The sequence below is a fragment of the Manis javanica genome, chromosome 10, assembly GCF_040802235.1.
Source record: "Manis javanica isolate MJ-LG chromosome 10, MJ_LKY, whole genome shotgun sequence".
Classification (NCBI taxonomy): Eukaryota; Metazoa; Chordata; class Mammalia; order Pholidota; family Manidae; genus Manis; species Manis javanica.
Window position 1 is genome coordinate 31,573,207 of NC_133165.1, and position 14,322 is coordinate 31,587,528.

The 14,322-nt window shown below is 48.2% G+C and overlaps 1 protein-coding gene across 2 annotated transcripts in view; it reads right to left on the bottom strand.

Moving 5' to 3' along the window:
- CYTH3 (cytohesin 3) overlaps window positions 1–14,322 on the bottom strand; it is a 128,767-nt gene that overhangs the window by 8,094 nt on the left and 106,351 nt on the right. For both annotated transcript variants that reach the window (XM_037003682.2, XM_073215090.1), the window contains exons 4-9: window positions 13,913–13,979; window positions 6,521–6,639; window positions 1,805–1,885; window positions 677–789; window positions 377–525; window positions 58–169 (exon numbers count right to left, since the gene is read on the bottom strand). In XM_037003682.2, coding sequence (XP_036859577.2) covers window positions 58–169; window positions 377–525; window positions 677–789; window positions 1,805–1,885; window positions 6,521–6,639; window positions 13,913–13,979 — 641 coding nt within the window. The remainder of the gene's footprint in view (window positions 1–57; window positions 170–376; window positions 526–676; window positions 790–1,804; window positions 1,886–6,520; window positions 6,640–13,912; window positions 13,980–14,322) is intronic.

Consider the following 14,322-nt stretch of genomic DNA (forward strand, 5'->3'; position numbering starts at 1 on the left):
TGTGGGAGCGGCGCCCAGCCCAAGGGGCAAGGGGTGCGGCGCCCCGACCGCACTCACCCAGCTTCAGGAGCCAGCCCTCCCGGTCCGGGTTGAAGAACGTGTGTGTCAGGTCATTGCCATCATCCTCTGGGATCTTAAACGGCTCGTTCTTGATGCTCTCGTACAAGTTCTGCGAGGAGGAAGAGCAATGCGCTTGGGGGGCTGGGGAGAGTCATGCTGGCATCTCTCCCCAGGGAAGACCAGCACCAGCCTGGCAGGACTGGGGCCTGGGGACGCTCTGTGTCCACTACACAGTCCTGAGTCAGGAGCAAGGGAGGGGCAGCAGGGGGCGAGGTTGGGGGGGGCAGGGGGTCCTGACTGTGCTGCCCAGGCTTACCCTCAGCAGCTCCTCTGGGAGGTCTCCACCTTCGTTGATGCCACGGTTCATGGTAACGAACCGCTCAGCTGTGGGCTTGTCCCGCACATTGTGGTTGTGCAGGCTCGTGTTGAGCATGATGATCGCGAAGGACAGCACATAGCACGTGTCTGAAACAAGCGGGGGCAGCTGGTGTGAACTCTATGCACAGGCAGACCCATGTGCCCTGCCTGGGGATGCCTGGCCGGGTGAGTGGGTCTAGCAGGGCCATGGCACAGAGGCCAGGCTCTCCCAGGGGCCTGGGCTGTGGCCCTCGCTCACCTGTGGACTGGAAGACGCCAGGGTTGCACAGGCAGTAGCGTGATGCAAACGCCTCCATCATGCGATCGATCTTCTGAGCCTCCCCTGGAAGCCGAAAGCTCCACAAGAACTGCCTGTGGAGAAGCAGAACAAGGGAGCCGTTGTGTGCTTGCAGTTGGCCTCACGGCCCGGGAGGAACACCAGGTGCATCAGCAGATGCATGTGGACGCAGGCGATGGTGAGGCCACCTTCCACCCCACACCTCAGCCGCTAGAGGCCCCGGCTCAGAACACTCGTGGGGCTGAGCTTCATGGAGGAACAAGGTGGCAGAGGGACAAGGCCATGGACACATCTCCAGACTCCCGGGCCTGCATCTCTCTGCATACTTTTCAAAAACTGCACCTAAAACTCCTGAATTGTGGCTGCAGAGTTCACCCCCGTCAGCGCATGGCTCAGCTGAGGTGAGCTGCTGAGCACGAGGGCTGAGGGAGGCCACAAGGAACGAGGCTCTGGGGGCAGAGGACGGGGAGAAGGGCCGAGCCAGGACCAGACAACATAGCGGGTCACTCAGGTCTCAGCCTCGCAGCAGGCAGGTATGTTTTCTTATTTGTCACTGCTTTTCCCTGATGGTTGCACCAAGGACCCAGGCAGATGGAGAGCCAAGGGTGTCCAAGGGCCATCCACCTGCATCGCCCTGATGACACATGATGACACAGGACTGGGACTGGGGGGTGGCCTCCCACAGCAGGAAATCCCTACCTCCCTGGCATACACTGCAGTGTCCACAAGGTTGGTATTTGAGGCCGAACAGTCAGGAAGTGGGGCTGGGAGCGTGAGGACCACACGATGGCTGCAGAGACAAAGCATGTGGCCACTGCCAAGGATTGTTAAAAATGAAAGCAGAGGCCTGAGAAGGTGTGCAGAGCCAGGTTCCCCGAGGCAGGTATGACTGGTCCCCCAAGTGTGGGTCCCGACCTCCAGCTTGGGCAACTGCGCCTGCCTGCAGCTGGGGTACTGTCTGGAACGAGGCCTGTTGGTGTCTGCAGATGCTCATGGCTCTTTTGGGGTGAACGGAGTGAGCTGATCACCAGCCCAGCTCAGGCCAGTCATCCTGCCTGCTCCCTTCTGTAGCAGTTTACAATCACTTACCTTAATGCTTGTACAAGGTTGAGATCAGCAAACTCGTGGAGTTCAACGAAAGCTTGAAGAACTTTGATATTAAATTCATCCCTAGGAAAGAAGGAAGCATGTTTTCAGGCCCACTGCACTGAATTCATCATCTCAAAGGAAAGAGGTCTCCTAAGGCAAGCCTTTGTGGTTTTTAGTCTCATGTAACTAAAAATTCACATTTTTCCACTGCACATTTGTGTTTAGCTTGATGCAAAAATGACTTGGCAGGACATCAAGAGTTGCTTTACAATTGGTGAGCGTGAGGCAAGGAGACCGTGGTGGGGTCCCGAAGGCTGGCCAGCTCGCCAGAGGCCCTTCTGAGAGCTTGGGCACATTCTCCCTCAATCTTCAAATCACCCTCGAAGCGGCGCTGGTGCCAGGCACACCGCACAGGCGGGACCGAAGGTCAGAGAGGGAAGCCAGCCCCCCAGGGGCAGAAACCAGAAAGCACAGCTGGTCAGAAAGGAGAGTACGGAAGAGAAATGATACCTTCGTTAGCTTTGAAAAACCAAACGTGAGGATATGAGAAAAGGTGTAAAGTTTTAGATAAAGGTAAAACATGACAACAAAAAATGAAATGAGTCAACAGCAACAACAGGAATTTTACCTCACAGCTGCTCCCACAGGCCCTGGTCACGGGACAGTAAGAACACCCTGAGCCAATGAAAGGGCGGCACCACTTCTGCACAGATGGAGGTCATACACTGGGGTTTGGACACCTTAGTCCCGGGGGCGCCTGCCACTCGCCCTCCCCAGGAGTGCAGACCAGGCTGCACCTGTGGACGAGCATGCTCACGCCACAGGCCAGGCCCGACCATCTCTGCAGCGCGGACCGGCCAGCCCGGCTCAGCACCAGTGGCACACAGCAGAGAGCCACCTCCGCTGCAGGGTGCCAGCACGAAGCTAACCCGGTGGCAGCAAGAACAAAACACACTGCTGCTCTGCCCTTTCTCTTGGGGTGGGCTGCTGACCGGTAGGGGGGCAGTTGTCTCTGAGGCTCTGGAGTCCTGAGCCCCATGACGCAGACAGCGGTGCTGATGGGACCCTCCTGGGAAGCAGGACAGGTGCAGCCACCTCAGGCAGAGAGCTGCAGATGGGATGGGGGCCCCATTTGCCCAGAACTATGCCTGTAGGCTGACGTCCTGCTAAAATGGCAGTGGCAAGGCAGAGGGCACACTCAGCATGCACATGTGCACATGTGAGTGCACATACAGACATGTACATGTGTGTGCTGAGCACTGAAGTGGCAGCGGCCAGGCTAGGGTTACAAATTTGTGCAAGGGGCAGGCATGCTGTGACCCACTTCTGGGGTCTGTTCTAAATCAGTTAAAGGCATAAGCCCACTTCCAGTTGCTGGGCAGGTCAGGGGTGCAGGCAGCGTTGCTGTGAGGCTGGCGGACCCACCTGTGTGGAGAGTTAGGTTATTCACATGGGAGGAGCTGGGCCCTTCTGAGCTCACACGCTATTCAGGATCCAGCTGGGGTGAAACCCCCAAAGGCGTGACCACAGGGGCATTCCACCCTGCCCTCCACTCCCCTGGCAAGTCTGTCCACCCCACTTGAGGGTGGGCTGCAAGGCTCTGCTCGGGGTCTTACCCCATCTTTAGCCCCACACTGTGTATTTAAGTATCACTTCTGTACCAGGCTTCCCAGGGTTTCTGCGTCCAGGCCAGACCTGTGTCCAAACTTCTCCACCTGGATGTCAACCAGAACCAGCTGACCATCCCCACAGACCTGCTGCCCCAACTTCTCATCTTCTAAGTAGGGCGGCTCCATCTCCAGGCTGCTCAACCTAAGGGCTGGGAGTGCCTCTCAACTGCATCCAGTCTGCCAGAACCTCTCCCTGGCTGGACTTGGACCTCAGACCCAGGATGTGGGCGCTGCTTCCCAGCTCCACAGCCACCAGCCCATTGGAGTCACCCATCCCTGGTTCCCACACCACCTCCCACTGGTCTCCTCACTTCTGCTTGAGCCCACTCCACCACCTGACAGCTGACTCCCAGGGGGTCCCTCTAAATGGTCAATCAGATCACATCCTTCCCCTGCTGGGAAGCTTCTGATGCCTCGGTTCCCTCCTGATGATGGGCAGAGAGGCCCACTGTCTCCCTGAGCACCCCTCCCACCCTTCCCTTCCCTCTGCTGGAGCCACACTGCCTCAAACACACCTGGCACTCCCTTCTGCCCTCTGCCCATCCTGTTCTCCGGATACCTGCCTGACAAACTCCCTTGTCCCCTGCACAAACGTCACTTCCTCAGTGAGGTGACTCTGCCCGGCCTACCACAATCCTAATGCCCTGACCTCTGCTCTCCGGGCACCACCTGCTCCTTCACTGTCCCTTTCTTCCTCTGCCCCACCACCTCTCACATGCAGTATGTTTTCTTACTTGTCACTGCTTTTCCCTGATGGCTAACAATGTTGAGCATCCTATCAGGTGCTCATTCGGCCACTGTGCTTATGGCCTTGTCATATTACATATCTTCTTTGGAGAAGTATCTATTCTTTGCCCATTTTTAACTGAGTTGTCTTATTACTGACTTGTGAGAGTTCATTGTATATTCTAGATGAAAGTCCTTATCAGACTCTTATGTGACTTGCAAATATTTTCTATTTCAGTAGGTTGTCTTTTCACTTTCTTGATGATGTCCTTTGAAGCACAACAGTTTTCAGTTTTGATGATGTCAACTTTATACATTTTTTATTTTTGCTTTGTCTTTGGTGTCCTATCTGAGAAACCTTTGCTAATCCAGGTCATGAAAATTTGTCCTGTGTTTTCTTCTAAGTGTTTTACTTTTACATTTAGGTCTTTGATCCACTTTAATTTTTATCTGTGGTGGCTGGTCCAATGCTGTTCTTTTTCATGGGGATATCGAGTTGCCCCAGCACCACTTGTTGAAAAGACTAGCTTTTCTCCAATTGAATTATCTTGGCACCCCTGTTGAAAAATCATCTGACAGTAAATGTAAGGGTTTATTATTTATGGATTCTCTTTGGATTCTAAGCCATCCTATGCCAGGAGCACACCATCTTGATGTAGCTTCAGTCTGTTTTATAATCAGAAGTGTGAGCTCTCCCTCTTTGCTCCTTTTCAAGATTGTTGTGGTTATTCTGGGTCCCTTGAGTTTCTATATGAACTTTTGGATGAGCTTGTAACTTCTACAAGGATTTTAGGAGGAATTGCATTAAATTTATAGATCAGCATCAGTGGGTACTGCCATCTTTGCAATGTTAAATCTTCCACTCCATGAATAAGAGATGTCTTTCCATTTATTTGGGTCTTTTCATTTTTTTTTCAACAATATTACGTAAGTTTTCAGAGTAAAATTTTTCTACTTCTTTTTATTAAGTTTATTCCTAAGTATTTTATTATTTTTAGTGCTATTATAAATGGAGCTGTTTCCTTAATATCTTTCCTCAGCTTGTTCATTGCTACTGTATAGAAATACAACTTAATTTTATATATGGATCTTGTATCCTGCAACCTTGCCGAACTTGTCTACTAGCTCTAACAATTTTTTTTTTAGTGATTCCTTAGGATTTTCAGTGTACAAGATTATGTCCTCTGCAAATAGGTTTTATTTCTTCCTTTCCAAACTGGATGCTACTTTCTTGTCTAACTGGCTAGAACTGCCAGCACCACGTTGGACAGAAGGGGTGAGAGCAGTCATCCTGGCCTTGTTCTTGTTCTTGAGGAAAAAGCATGAAGTGAATTTGTGGGTCACAGGTGCCCTCTATCATGTTGAGGAGGTTCCCTTCTTTTCCTAGTTTTTTGAGTGTTTTTTATCATGAAGCAATTGATTTTGTCAAGCACTTTCCCTGCATTTAGTGGGATGATCATGTGGGTTTTGCTCTTTACTGTATTCACATGGTATATCACTTTGATTTTTTACATTGCACTAACCTGACATTCATGGTATGTGAATGTACTAGTGTTTAATCATCTTATATCTTACTGGATTTGATTTGTGAGTATTTTGCTGGGGCTTTCTGCTTCAACAGCCATAGGAGGTATTACTGGTCTGCAGCCTTTCTGACTGTGCTATCTTTAGTTTTGGTGTCAGGTAGCACTGGCCTCATGGAATGAAGTAGGAAGTGTTTTGCTTTTCACTTTTGGTCAAGCATTTTTAATAAAAAGCTAGAAACAGAAACCACCCTGGTTGAGCAACTGTTGGGCTTTTGTTTAAAAACAAAAAAGTTTCTGTTGTGTCCTCAACCAAAGTCTTTTTCGCACACTCAGGGGATGTGCTGCCTCAGGATTCCTGCACTGACCTCTGCTAAGCAGAGTAAATGGTCTTTTAAGTGGAGATGGTTGGGAAAGTATACCTGATCAGCTGCTCTCCATTTAAAAATAACTTTCCACTTTTATTTTATACCCCTAGGTGACAGGGCAAAGAAAACTACCAAGAAATCTGGTATTTTCTAGGTGCAACATCAAAAGATTACGATGCTTTCTCCATGGTAAGGAGAGAAAGGCAGCAACATCTCTGTTCTGTTGTGGGTCCCCAAGCAACAGATTTCAGAAGAGCACAGACCCCACCTAGCCCCAGAATACTCCCTCTCTCCTCACAAGGGCACAGAAGAGGATGTGATGGCATGGGACTCACCTGGTATTGGGGAGCAGCACATGCACCCCCACAGCCCATGGCTGAGTGAGTGCAGGGTGGGCCCCAGCCGGCTGTTCCCTCTCCCCACGCTTACCTTTCACCCAGATAGTCCCCAATGACAGTCTTATTCAGGCCTTCTCCTTTATACAGGAACTGGGCAACGTCTTCTGGGGAGCTCTGCAGCAGGTCATTTTCTATTAGAAACTGAATTCCCTGAAGATGAATGTAAGAAAGGAAGCTCTGGTTAGGAGGGTCACCCAGACTCATGTTTCAAAGACAAATGCATTTAGTGTAATGAACTTACTGGTTGGACACAGCGAAAATAATACAACTGCGCATCTGGTTCCCATATCACCACATTACATTTTTTCCATCAAAGAAAAGCACATTCATTCCTCCAGGCAATTTAATAGGTTAAAAGACAAATGGGTCACTGAATGAACCATTGTAAGAGGTTATTAGAGATTAGGAGACAGAGGAACACCACCACCAAATTTCCCAGGCTCAGGAAAACGATGTGCTTTGTGTCTGAGAGGAACATGTCACATGCGGTTGGCCAACCTAATACCCGTTCCCAAGTCCCCTTTTCCCTTGCCATTCTTAACTAACCACTTTCTCAGCCTTCATTGCAACCAGAAATAAACTCATGACACAGATCTGGTCAGACAGAGACAAGAAGTCTGCAGAGAGGACATGGGAAAGCTGCTGGCTTCCCAATGAAAGGAGATACATGAGCAGGCATTGCTCCTGCCTCCTCCTTCCTGCCTTGAACACAGATGTGATGACTGGAGCCCAAACAGCCATCACATGAGGGACAGACTGGGACAAACACAGCGCATGGATCCTGCCACCTGGAGGCCACTCGGCTCCCACAGCCAACCCTGCTGTCTGAGAAGACAGCCCTGGTGTGAGCTGCCTTTATGGGGTGTCCTGCCACCTGTGGCTGAACATGTTACCTGGTCACTGTGCCACAGAGCTTAAGTCGGCTTTAAGGTCCTCCAAGCTCAGGTGACAATCTCTGAATGAAAGGCTGCAGAGGGGCTGCCCTGGCCCAAGTTAGCCGTGCTGTCTCCTGAGAAGTTCTATTAATAGCGGAAATTTACCTCTGACACAGCTACTGAGCTGGTTTCTAAGTACATGTTGGCAGAGCACATCAAGGGGTAGGAAATTCTGCCATCTACCTGCTAGGAGGCTATTTCTACAAATTCAGAGATGATCTTCCAGCTAAAACTCTCAGTGCCTAAGACCAGCACTCCCTCATACCCCGCAATCCATCCAAAGAGTCTTATTATTTAAAAAAATACATGAATGTCCATAGCAGCCTTATTTAGAATTTCCAAAAACTGGAAAACAGCTCAAGAGTCAACCAGTAAGAGAACAGATACTTTCTGGTATATTCAACGGAAGACCATAGAGCAATGAGATGGAATAAACAACATGGATGAATCTGACAGCTATGATATGGGATTAAAAAGGACACAGTATATTTTAATTCTACTTATGTAAAGTCTTTAAAAGGGCAACACTAATCCATAGTAATTAAGTAGAATTCAGTCACTAGGGGGAGAAGCCAGAAAATGCCTATAAAGCTCTACAACTCTATCTTGTCTGGAGTTACACGAGTATTCTATTTTGTAAAAATTCTTCAAGATGTACATTTAAAATTTGTGCACATGTCATTCTTCAAAAAGTAAAAAATTTACCAAAAAATTAATAAATGTGGTGAGACAGGGTCATGCTGGCGCTGTTATTCTGCCTGAATATGGGCACGCCAGGCACCTGGGGTGAGGGAATAGGGTGAGGTGAGAGTAGGGTGGCCCTGAGGTCATGGTAGGGGCTGGGGGTGGGGGGGCTCTGTGGAGCTTTTACAGTCTGACCTAAAATCCCTGGCAAAGAGGTCAGAGGCCAAAGCTGCCCCTGGGCTGCCTCGCAGGCACCCTTGCCCTGAGGACTCCCAGACTGGCTGTTGGTGGAGACAGCAGATTCTTCTGCCCCCCAAATGGAAAGGGGCTGGAGAGAGAGTGTCTGAAGGAGCCCAAGGCCCTGGGACACAGAGACTGGCAGAAGCAGAGGCTCCCAGGAGATGGCTGGCTAGCATCTGGGGTGACGTCTCAATTCTGCCCTTTTGTGGCCACTATGGCTGTGACACAGGTTGGGTGGCAGCCCAGCACCTCTGAAACCAGGCCTGCAGGCTGAGGCTTGCAGCTGCCTCCCCCGAGGCCTCCTCCCTTCCCTTCTTCAGCATGACTCTGCTGTGCACTCTTGGCAGGATCATGGTGCGTCCCTTCGGCTGCACAAGCATTAGCCCAGCAATCTCTGGTCACAAGTTCCTGGGCACTCAGTCGGCCTGTGCCCCCAGAACTGAATGGGCTTGGGGATGAGGCTTTCCTGAGTTCTGGATGCTCATGATCTGCTCTGAAATTCAAGGATCCTAAAATACTAGGAGCCTTCTTAGAGAGGCTATGCAACAACCTACAAGGATCTGAGATGAGCAAATGGGCTCAGAACACGGTTATCTCTTCTGTGCCTAAGGTTACATGAGGAAGGCAGAGGTGGCCCCAAACGGAAGCGCCAGCTCTCTTTGCAAGAGACTGAGGTCCTGGCTGTGGGAAACATGGAGCCACCGGAGGAGTCCAGGCCAGTGATGGGAGGAGAGACCAGAGCCAAAGTCAGAGCCCCAGAGAGCAGTGACAGTGGAAGAAGGGATGGATGCCTTGGGGAGGCAGACGGAAGAGAAGCAAGAAGGAGGACAGACACTGCGGCTGACCTTCCCCACACCCAGTGGCACATGGATGCAAGAGAAGGCATCACATAACACGAGGCAGAGCTGGGAGTGATGCACCCACAAGCCAAGGAGCACAGGCCAGACAGGCCCCTGACGGCCTCAGGAGGGAACCGGCCCTGCCATGGCCTGCATCTCAGACCTCTGGCTTCCTCCTGAATGGTGAGAGAACAGCTTCTGGTGTTTTAAGCCATCAAATCTGTTAAGATAGTCCTAGGAAACAAATATACTAAATACTAATATGAGAAAGCAAATATTTCAGTATTAGTAGAAAATATTAATATTTTAAGATGTTATTTAGAAAATCAAACAGTAGACGGGAGAGGCACCGTCCAACCTACTACCTTTTGTATCTTTTTCCATGTTCCTGGAATAAATATTTATTTTCAATGATCCTGTTATTTGTTCGATGTGTGTGTCTGAACTAGAACATATCTGGATTTTATTGTTATTTTTTCAACCTAATACAAAAGCATGTCTTTAAGAGGTAACTTAACCCAAATTTATGGTGACCACTGACTTGTTAGGAAGCATTCTTCGTTTTGTGCTACTTCTCACACTTTTTCAGCCTCTCGTTGAATTGTTTTCTCCATTCAATTTTTCCTAATTTAAAAATCCTCTTTTTCCTGTTTTTAGTGGTTGCTCTTAAAATTCTAACTAATATTTAAATTCACACTCATCCATCAACATCTGGAAAACCTCAGCTGACTCCTGCTCCTCTCCTTCCTTTCCTTGGCTTCTTATGTAATCGAGATAATCTGTGGTTCTAAGTTTTTAAATATTCCTCCAATAGTCAATCTCTCATTTGGACTCAACTGTAAGTCTTGACAGCTCTCTGCGCATCTTTCCTTTTTCATCTTGCTCTTGGATTCATTTCACGTGGAGAGGTATACCGCTCCAATCACGAACCTTCCAGAGCCCGCGGAAGGTCTCAGTGGTTAACCTTTGAGCCCCTGCATGCCTGGAATGTCTTCACTTGCCTTCTCTTACAGATGACAGTCTTAGAACACAGAACTCTAGGTTTTACTTCGCCCTCCCTGAGAGCTGGGAGAAGATCCCCCCCTGTGTCTGACCTGGGGTTATCAATAATAAGCTCACTGCGATTCGTGTTTCTTCCTTAGACAATCTGTTCTTTCCTTCCTGGGGACTTAGTGAATTTCTCTTTATCCACAAAGTTTCTGATATTTTATTCAATATATCTATGCATAAAAGTATTTTTAAAATGTATCCTGCTTAGCATTTGCTGAGCCCCTTGAATCTGAGGACTTTACCTTAATCCAGTTCTGAGATATTCCAGCGTGTCTCTGAAATGTTTCCTCCACTTCATTTTCTGTTCTCTCCTCCCGGGACCCCTACTGGCTGGAGCCTGGGCCATGAGGCCTGCCTTCCAAGCCCCGCGCAGGGCTTGGCGAAGCTGAGGAGAGAACGACCTCCCCTCCCCCACCTTCTGGCTGCAGTCACTCTTCCCCCGGTGCTCTGTAGGGCAGTCCAGCTCTGAAGTTTTGCATCCCCTGTGCTCATATCCACGGATCTTACAACTCTGTTTCTGTATCATGGGTGAGCAGCTTCCTACCACTTCTCTTTGGTGAAACTTAGGATACATAAAAAAGCCCCATTTCTAGTGTTTCCTACCATTGTTTGAGGGCTGTTTTTGCCGGTTTGAGTTCTGTAGAGGGTTTCATGTCTCTTTCTTGGAGTCAGTCTCCTTGTACATTTGCTGACTCCGGTTGGGTGTTCACCTCTGCTTTCAAGATGCTCTGGTACCCTTCCTGTGTGCTGTTTGTCTCTGGCTTTTACCACAGCGGCCTCCACAGAGGTGGCAGAGGGACAGGTTACAGTGTGCGTGAGTGGGGAGGAGTGGTGGCTTCTCCTCCTCCTTGGCAAAGGCGCCACCTGCTCCCATGGACTCAGCAGCCCCTCTGGATTCCCCCAAGCTCAGCACGGGGTGCACACTCGCGGGGTCCCTCCTCTGCCCCATGTGCTACTTGAGCATGCCAACCCCTACTCTGGCCCCCCTTCCTGTAGCGCTTTTTCCTTGACTGTGCTCTGGGCTAGCCTGTATCTGTCTTTTGTCTTTCGGGGATTCCCCAATTTCTGATCTACTGAGGAACTGCTTATTACAGATTTTTATAGTTTTAAAGGCATTTCTAGGAATTGGAATAAAAGGGAGAGGCCGCAGTGCTCCCTCCCAGCTTCCCTGATCTAATCAGCCTTCCCTGGTATTCAGGTATGAATCTGAGGGCTGCTTCTGGTATCTAAGGTACCTGAAGAGATCAGCGTTCCTTGTTCGAGATGTTCCCCTTCTGTGACTTAAAGGTTCCCTACTAGCCCAAAGGAATTTTTTTTACTATGATAATAGCCTATTTCACAATGGCACATGGTTTAACAGGCACATGGTGGCAGGTGGAGGTGCAGGGGAGACAGAATTTTGAACTGTGTCCAATGCCATGAGCTCATCCAGGGCTGATACCAACTGAATGGTTACCTTCCAAATTTCCCATCTTGAAGCTCTAACCCCTAGTGTGATGTATTACAAAGCAGGGCTTTGGGAGGTGAGCAGGGTCAGATGGGAGCCCCTTCTTGCTCTCTCCCCACACCATGTGGCACCCAATGAGAAGGGGGCCATCTGCAGGCCAGCAAGAGGGCTTTCACCAGAACCAGACCATGCCGGCACCCTGATCTCAGACTTCTGGCCTCCAAAACTGGAAAAATAAATGTCTGTTGTTTAAGTAACTCAACCTGCGGCATTTCATTATGTGGCTCGAGCTCAGACAAATACTATAGTGAAGACCACAAAATGGAAATTTTGATCATTTTTCCCAGCAAAAGGCCACATGAAGACTAAAAATGTGCCATCTGCTTTTATTGAGAAACATAATGACAAATAAACTGAACAGAATACTTTAAAAATCTTTTAGATGAGGAGGAATGCAAAATAAAGTCCAGGCGAAGCAGATGAAATGTCCACCTCCTCAGACATGGTGAGCAGACGGCACAGGGCTGTAAGCCAGCCTGAGTTGCAGGTGCTCAGTTAAGTGCATGGTTACAGGCCTGAGTCTCAGAGTTGGGCTCTTTGCTCATGACACTGGGTGAGTCTTGGCAGCTCTGTGCCTCATTTTCCCCAACTGTGAAACAGGAATTAAAGTGGAACCTACTCCATAAGGTTGAAGGGACTTAAGTATTTTAATTAAAGTGCTTCATTAACATGGTTCCTGACACACTGTAAGTTCTCAACAAATGTTACTTATTTTTGTAAATCTGACACATATATAAAATAGGACAGGCAAGAATCTGACAGAGAGGACTTCCTGCAGAATAGCAGCACTAAAACAGTAAATTTATTGGAGTATGTTTCATGGGCAAGATTTGAATTTACCCGTGAACTTAATGGTGTGCTATCCTGCTCTGCATAAAATGTGAGGTCAGTTTTCTAAAGCACCCACTTGTTAAGTCTCTCCTTAGCTACTGCCAATGCTTAGTAAATCTGTTAAAGTCAACTCTGTAAGCTTAGCTTCTATAGAAAAAACAAAACAAAACATTGCTTCTAACTCCAAACATCAAATCATTACCAAATTCACAAAATGATTCCCATTGACAACTACACTCCATTCTGGAGTTGATTTATGTCCCCTAACCCAAGAACCAGGAAGCAACACTCTACACCACTCACACAAAGATGCTCCTCCAGCTGCAGATGTTCTGAACTGTAAGAATACCTAGATTTGCAAACCATGAATAGGGAGTAACAGTATGCATTTCTTTAAATACCATTGGCAGCTTCACTTGCACCTATAAATTTAAGTTTACAGATCTTAAACCTTGCATGGCATAATTATGCAATCAACAAACATTTGTTGAATGAACAAATAATTAGTCAATTAGCACAGAAGCACAATGCCAAAAAAACAAGGAAGATGTCTGAAGCGAATACCAATCAAAGACTAATCAGGAATGAAGTCAACTAGTCCCACAGTGAGCAGCCAACGGAGAAGAGGCCCAAGGCCTCTCCGTGGACGCATCTTTCCACTCCCAGCCTCTGTGGCTGCCCTAAGTCCACTTGTTCTCAAAACCAAAATGATGCTACACCTGAGCCACATGTTTCAAAAAAGAATTTATAGGCTCTGCTAAGTCTTTTAGTTCAATTTCAGAGACAGGCAGCAGCATGTTGCAGGTTTCATTATTTTAGGGTGTTTTCCTGGAAAATCCAACTTGAGGAAAGACCCAATCGTGGCTTAAATCTGGAGAGTTCCTCAGTCTTTCATAGAAACATTTTCTTTTTAAGGTGAATGAAAGAAATAAAGTCCTCTTGCTTGAACCATTTAGCCCACCTGGACACAAGTTCCACAAACTCTGCCACCAGACTCTACCCTACCTTATTTACCTGCCCAGCCCCCTCCACCCCTACCCATGATGAAGCCTGAGACTCCCTGGTGGTGGGGCCTGGACGATGTCCAGCAGTTCCTTATGAGACCATCCACATGCAGAACTTCACATGGAAAGAAGGGCCTTTTGTCCAGGGACCAGCTCAATGGCTGCTTCCCTCACTCCACTTATTACTAATCCCCATTTTTGATAAAAATTTAACATCAACACTCGTTATTTTTATATGGTATGACCAGCTTTGTTCAAAAGGGAGTCAGCCATTAAAATAGACTGATCAATCAATTTCTAGCAGGTTAGAAAACTGATAAAATGTTCTCTTACCTTTTTGGGATCCATGTTGAATTTCTTCCTTCCCATAGCTATCTGCTTGTTCCTCTGAGTAGTTTTGCTATGCATTGGAAATATTAAGAAATCGTCACTAGAAGTTTGCACAAAGCACAGGGCATGCACTGTCACATGCAGAGCGGGGCCCCGTCTTGGCACAGTGATGCAGGCACATACACCCTTCAAGGGGGAAGCAGCTTTCAGGTGGCTGCAAGGCTTGCCCTGACATCTGGTAACTTCTACAAAAAAGCTCATGATGAGAAACAGTGATTTAAGAAAAGCATACTTCCTTCCAAATTGGTTAACTTAAGTACTATGCTTCTTCTGAACTTAAAGGATAGAGGATGAACTTAGAGTAGACAGCACAGGAAAATCAGCTCTCAGAGAAGCTCCCCAACCTCCTCTGA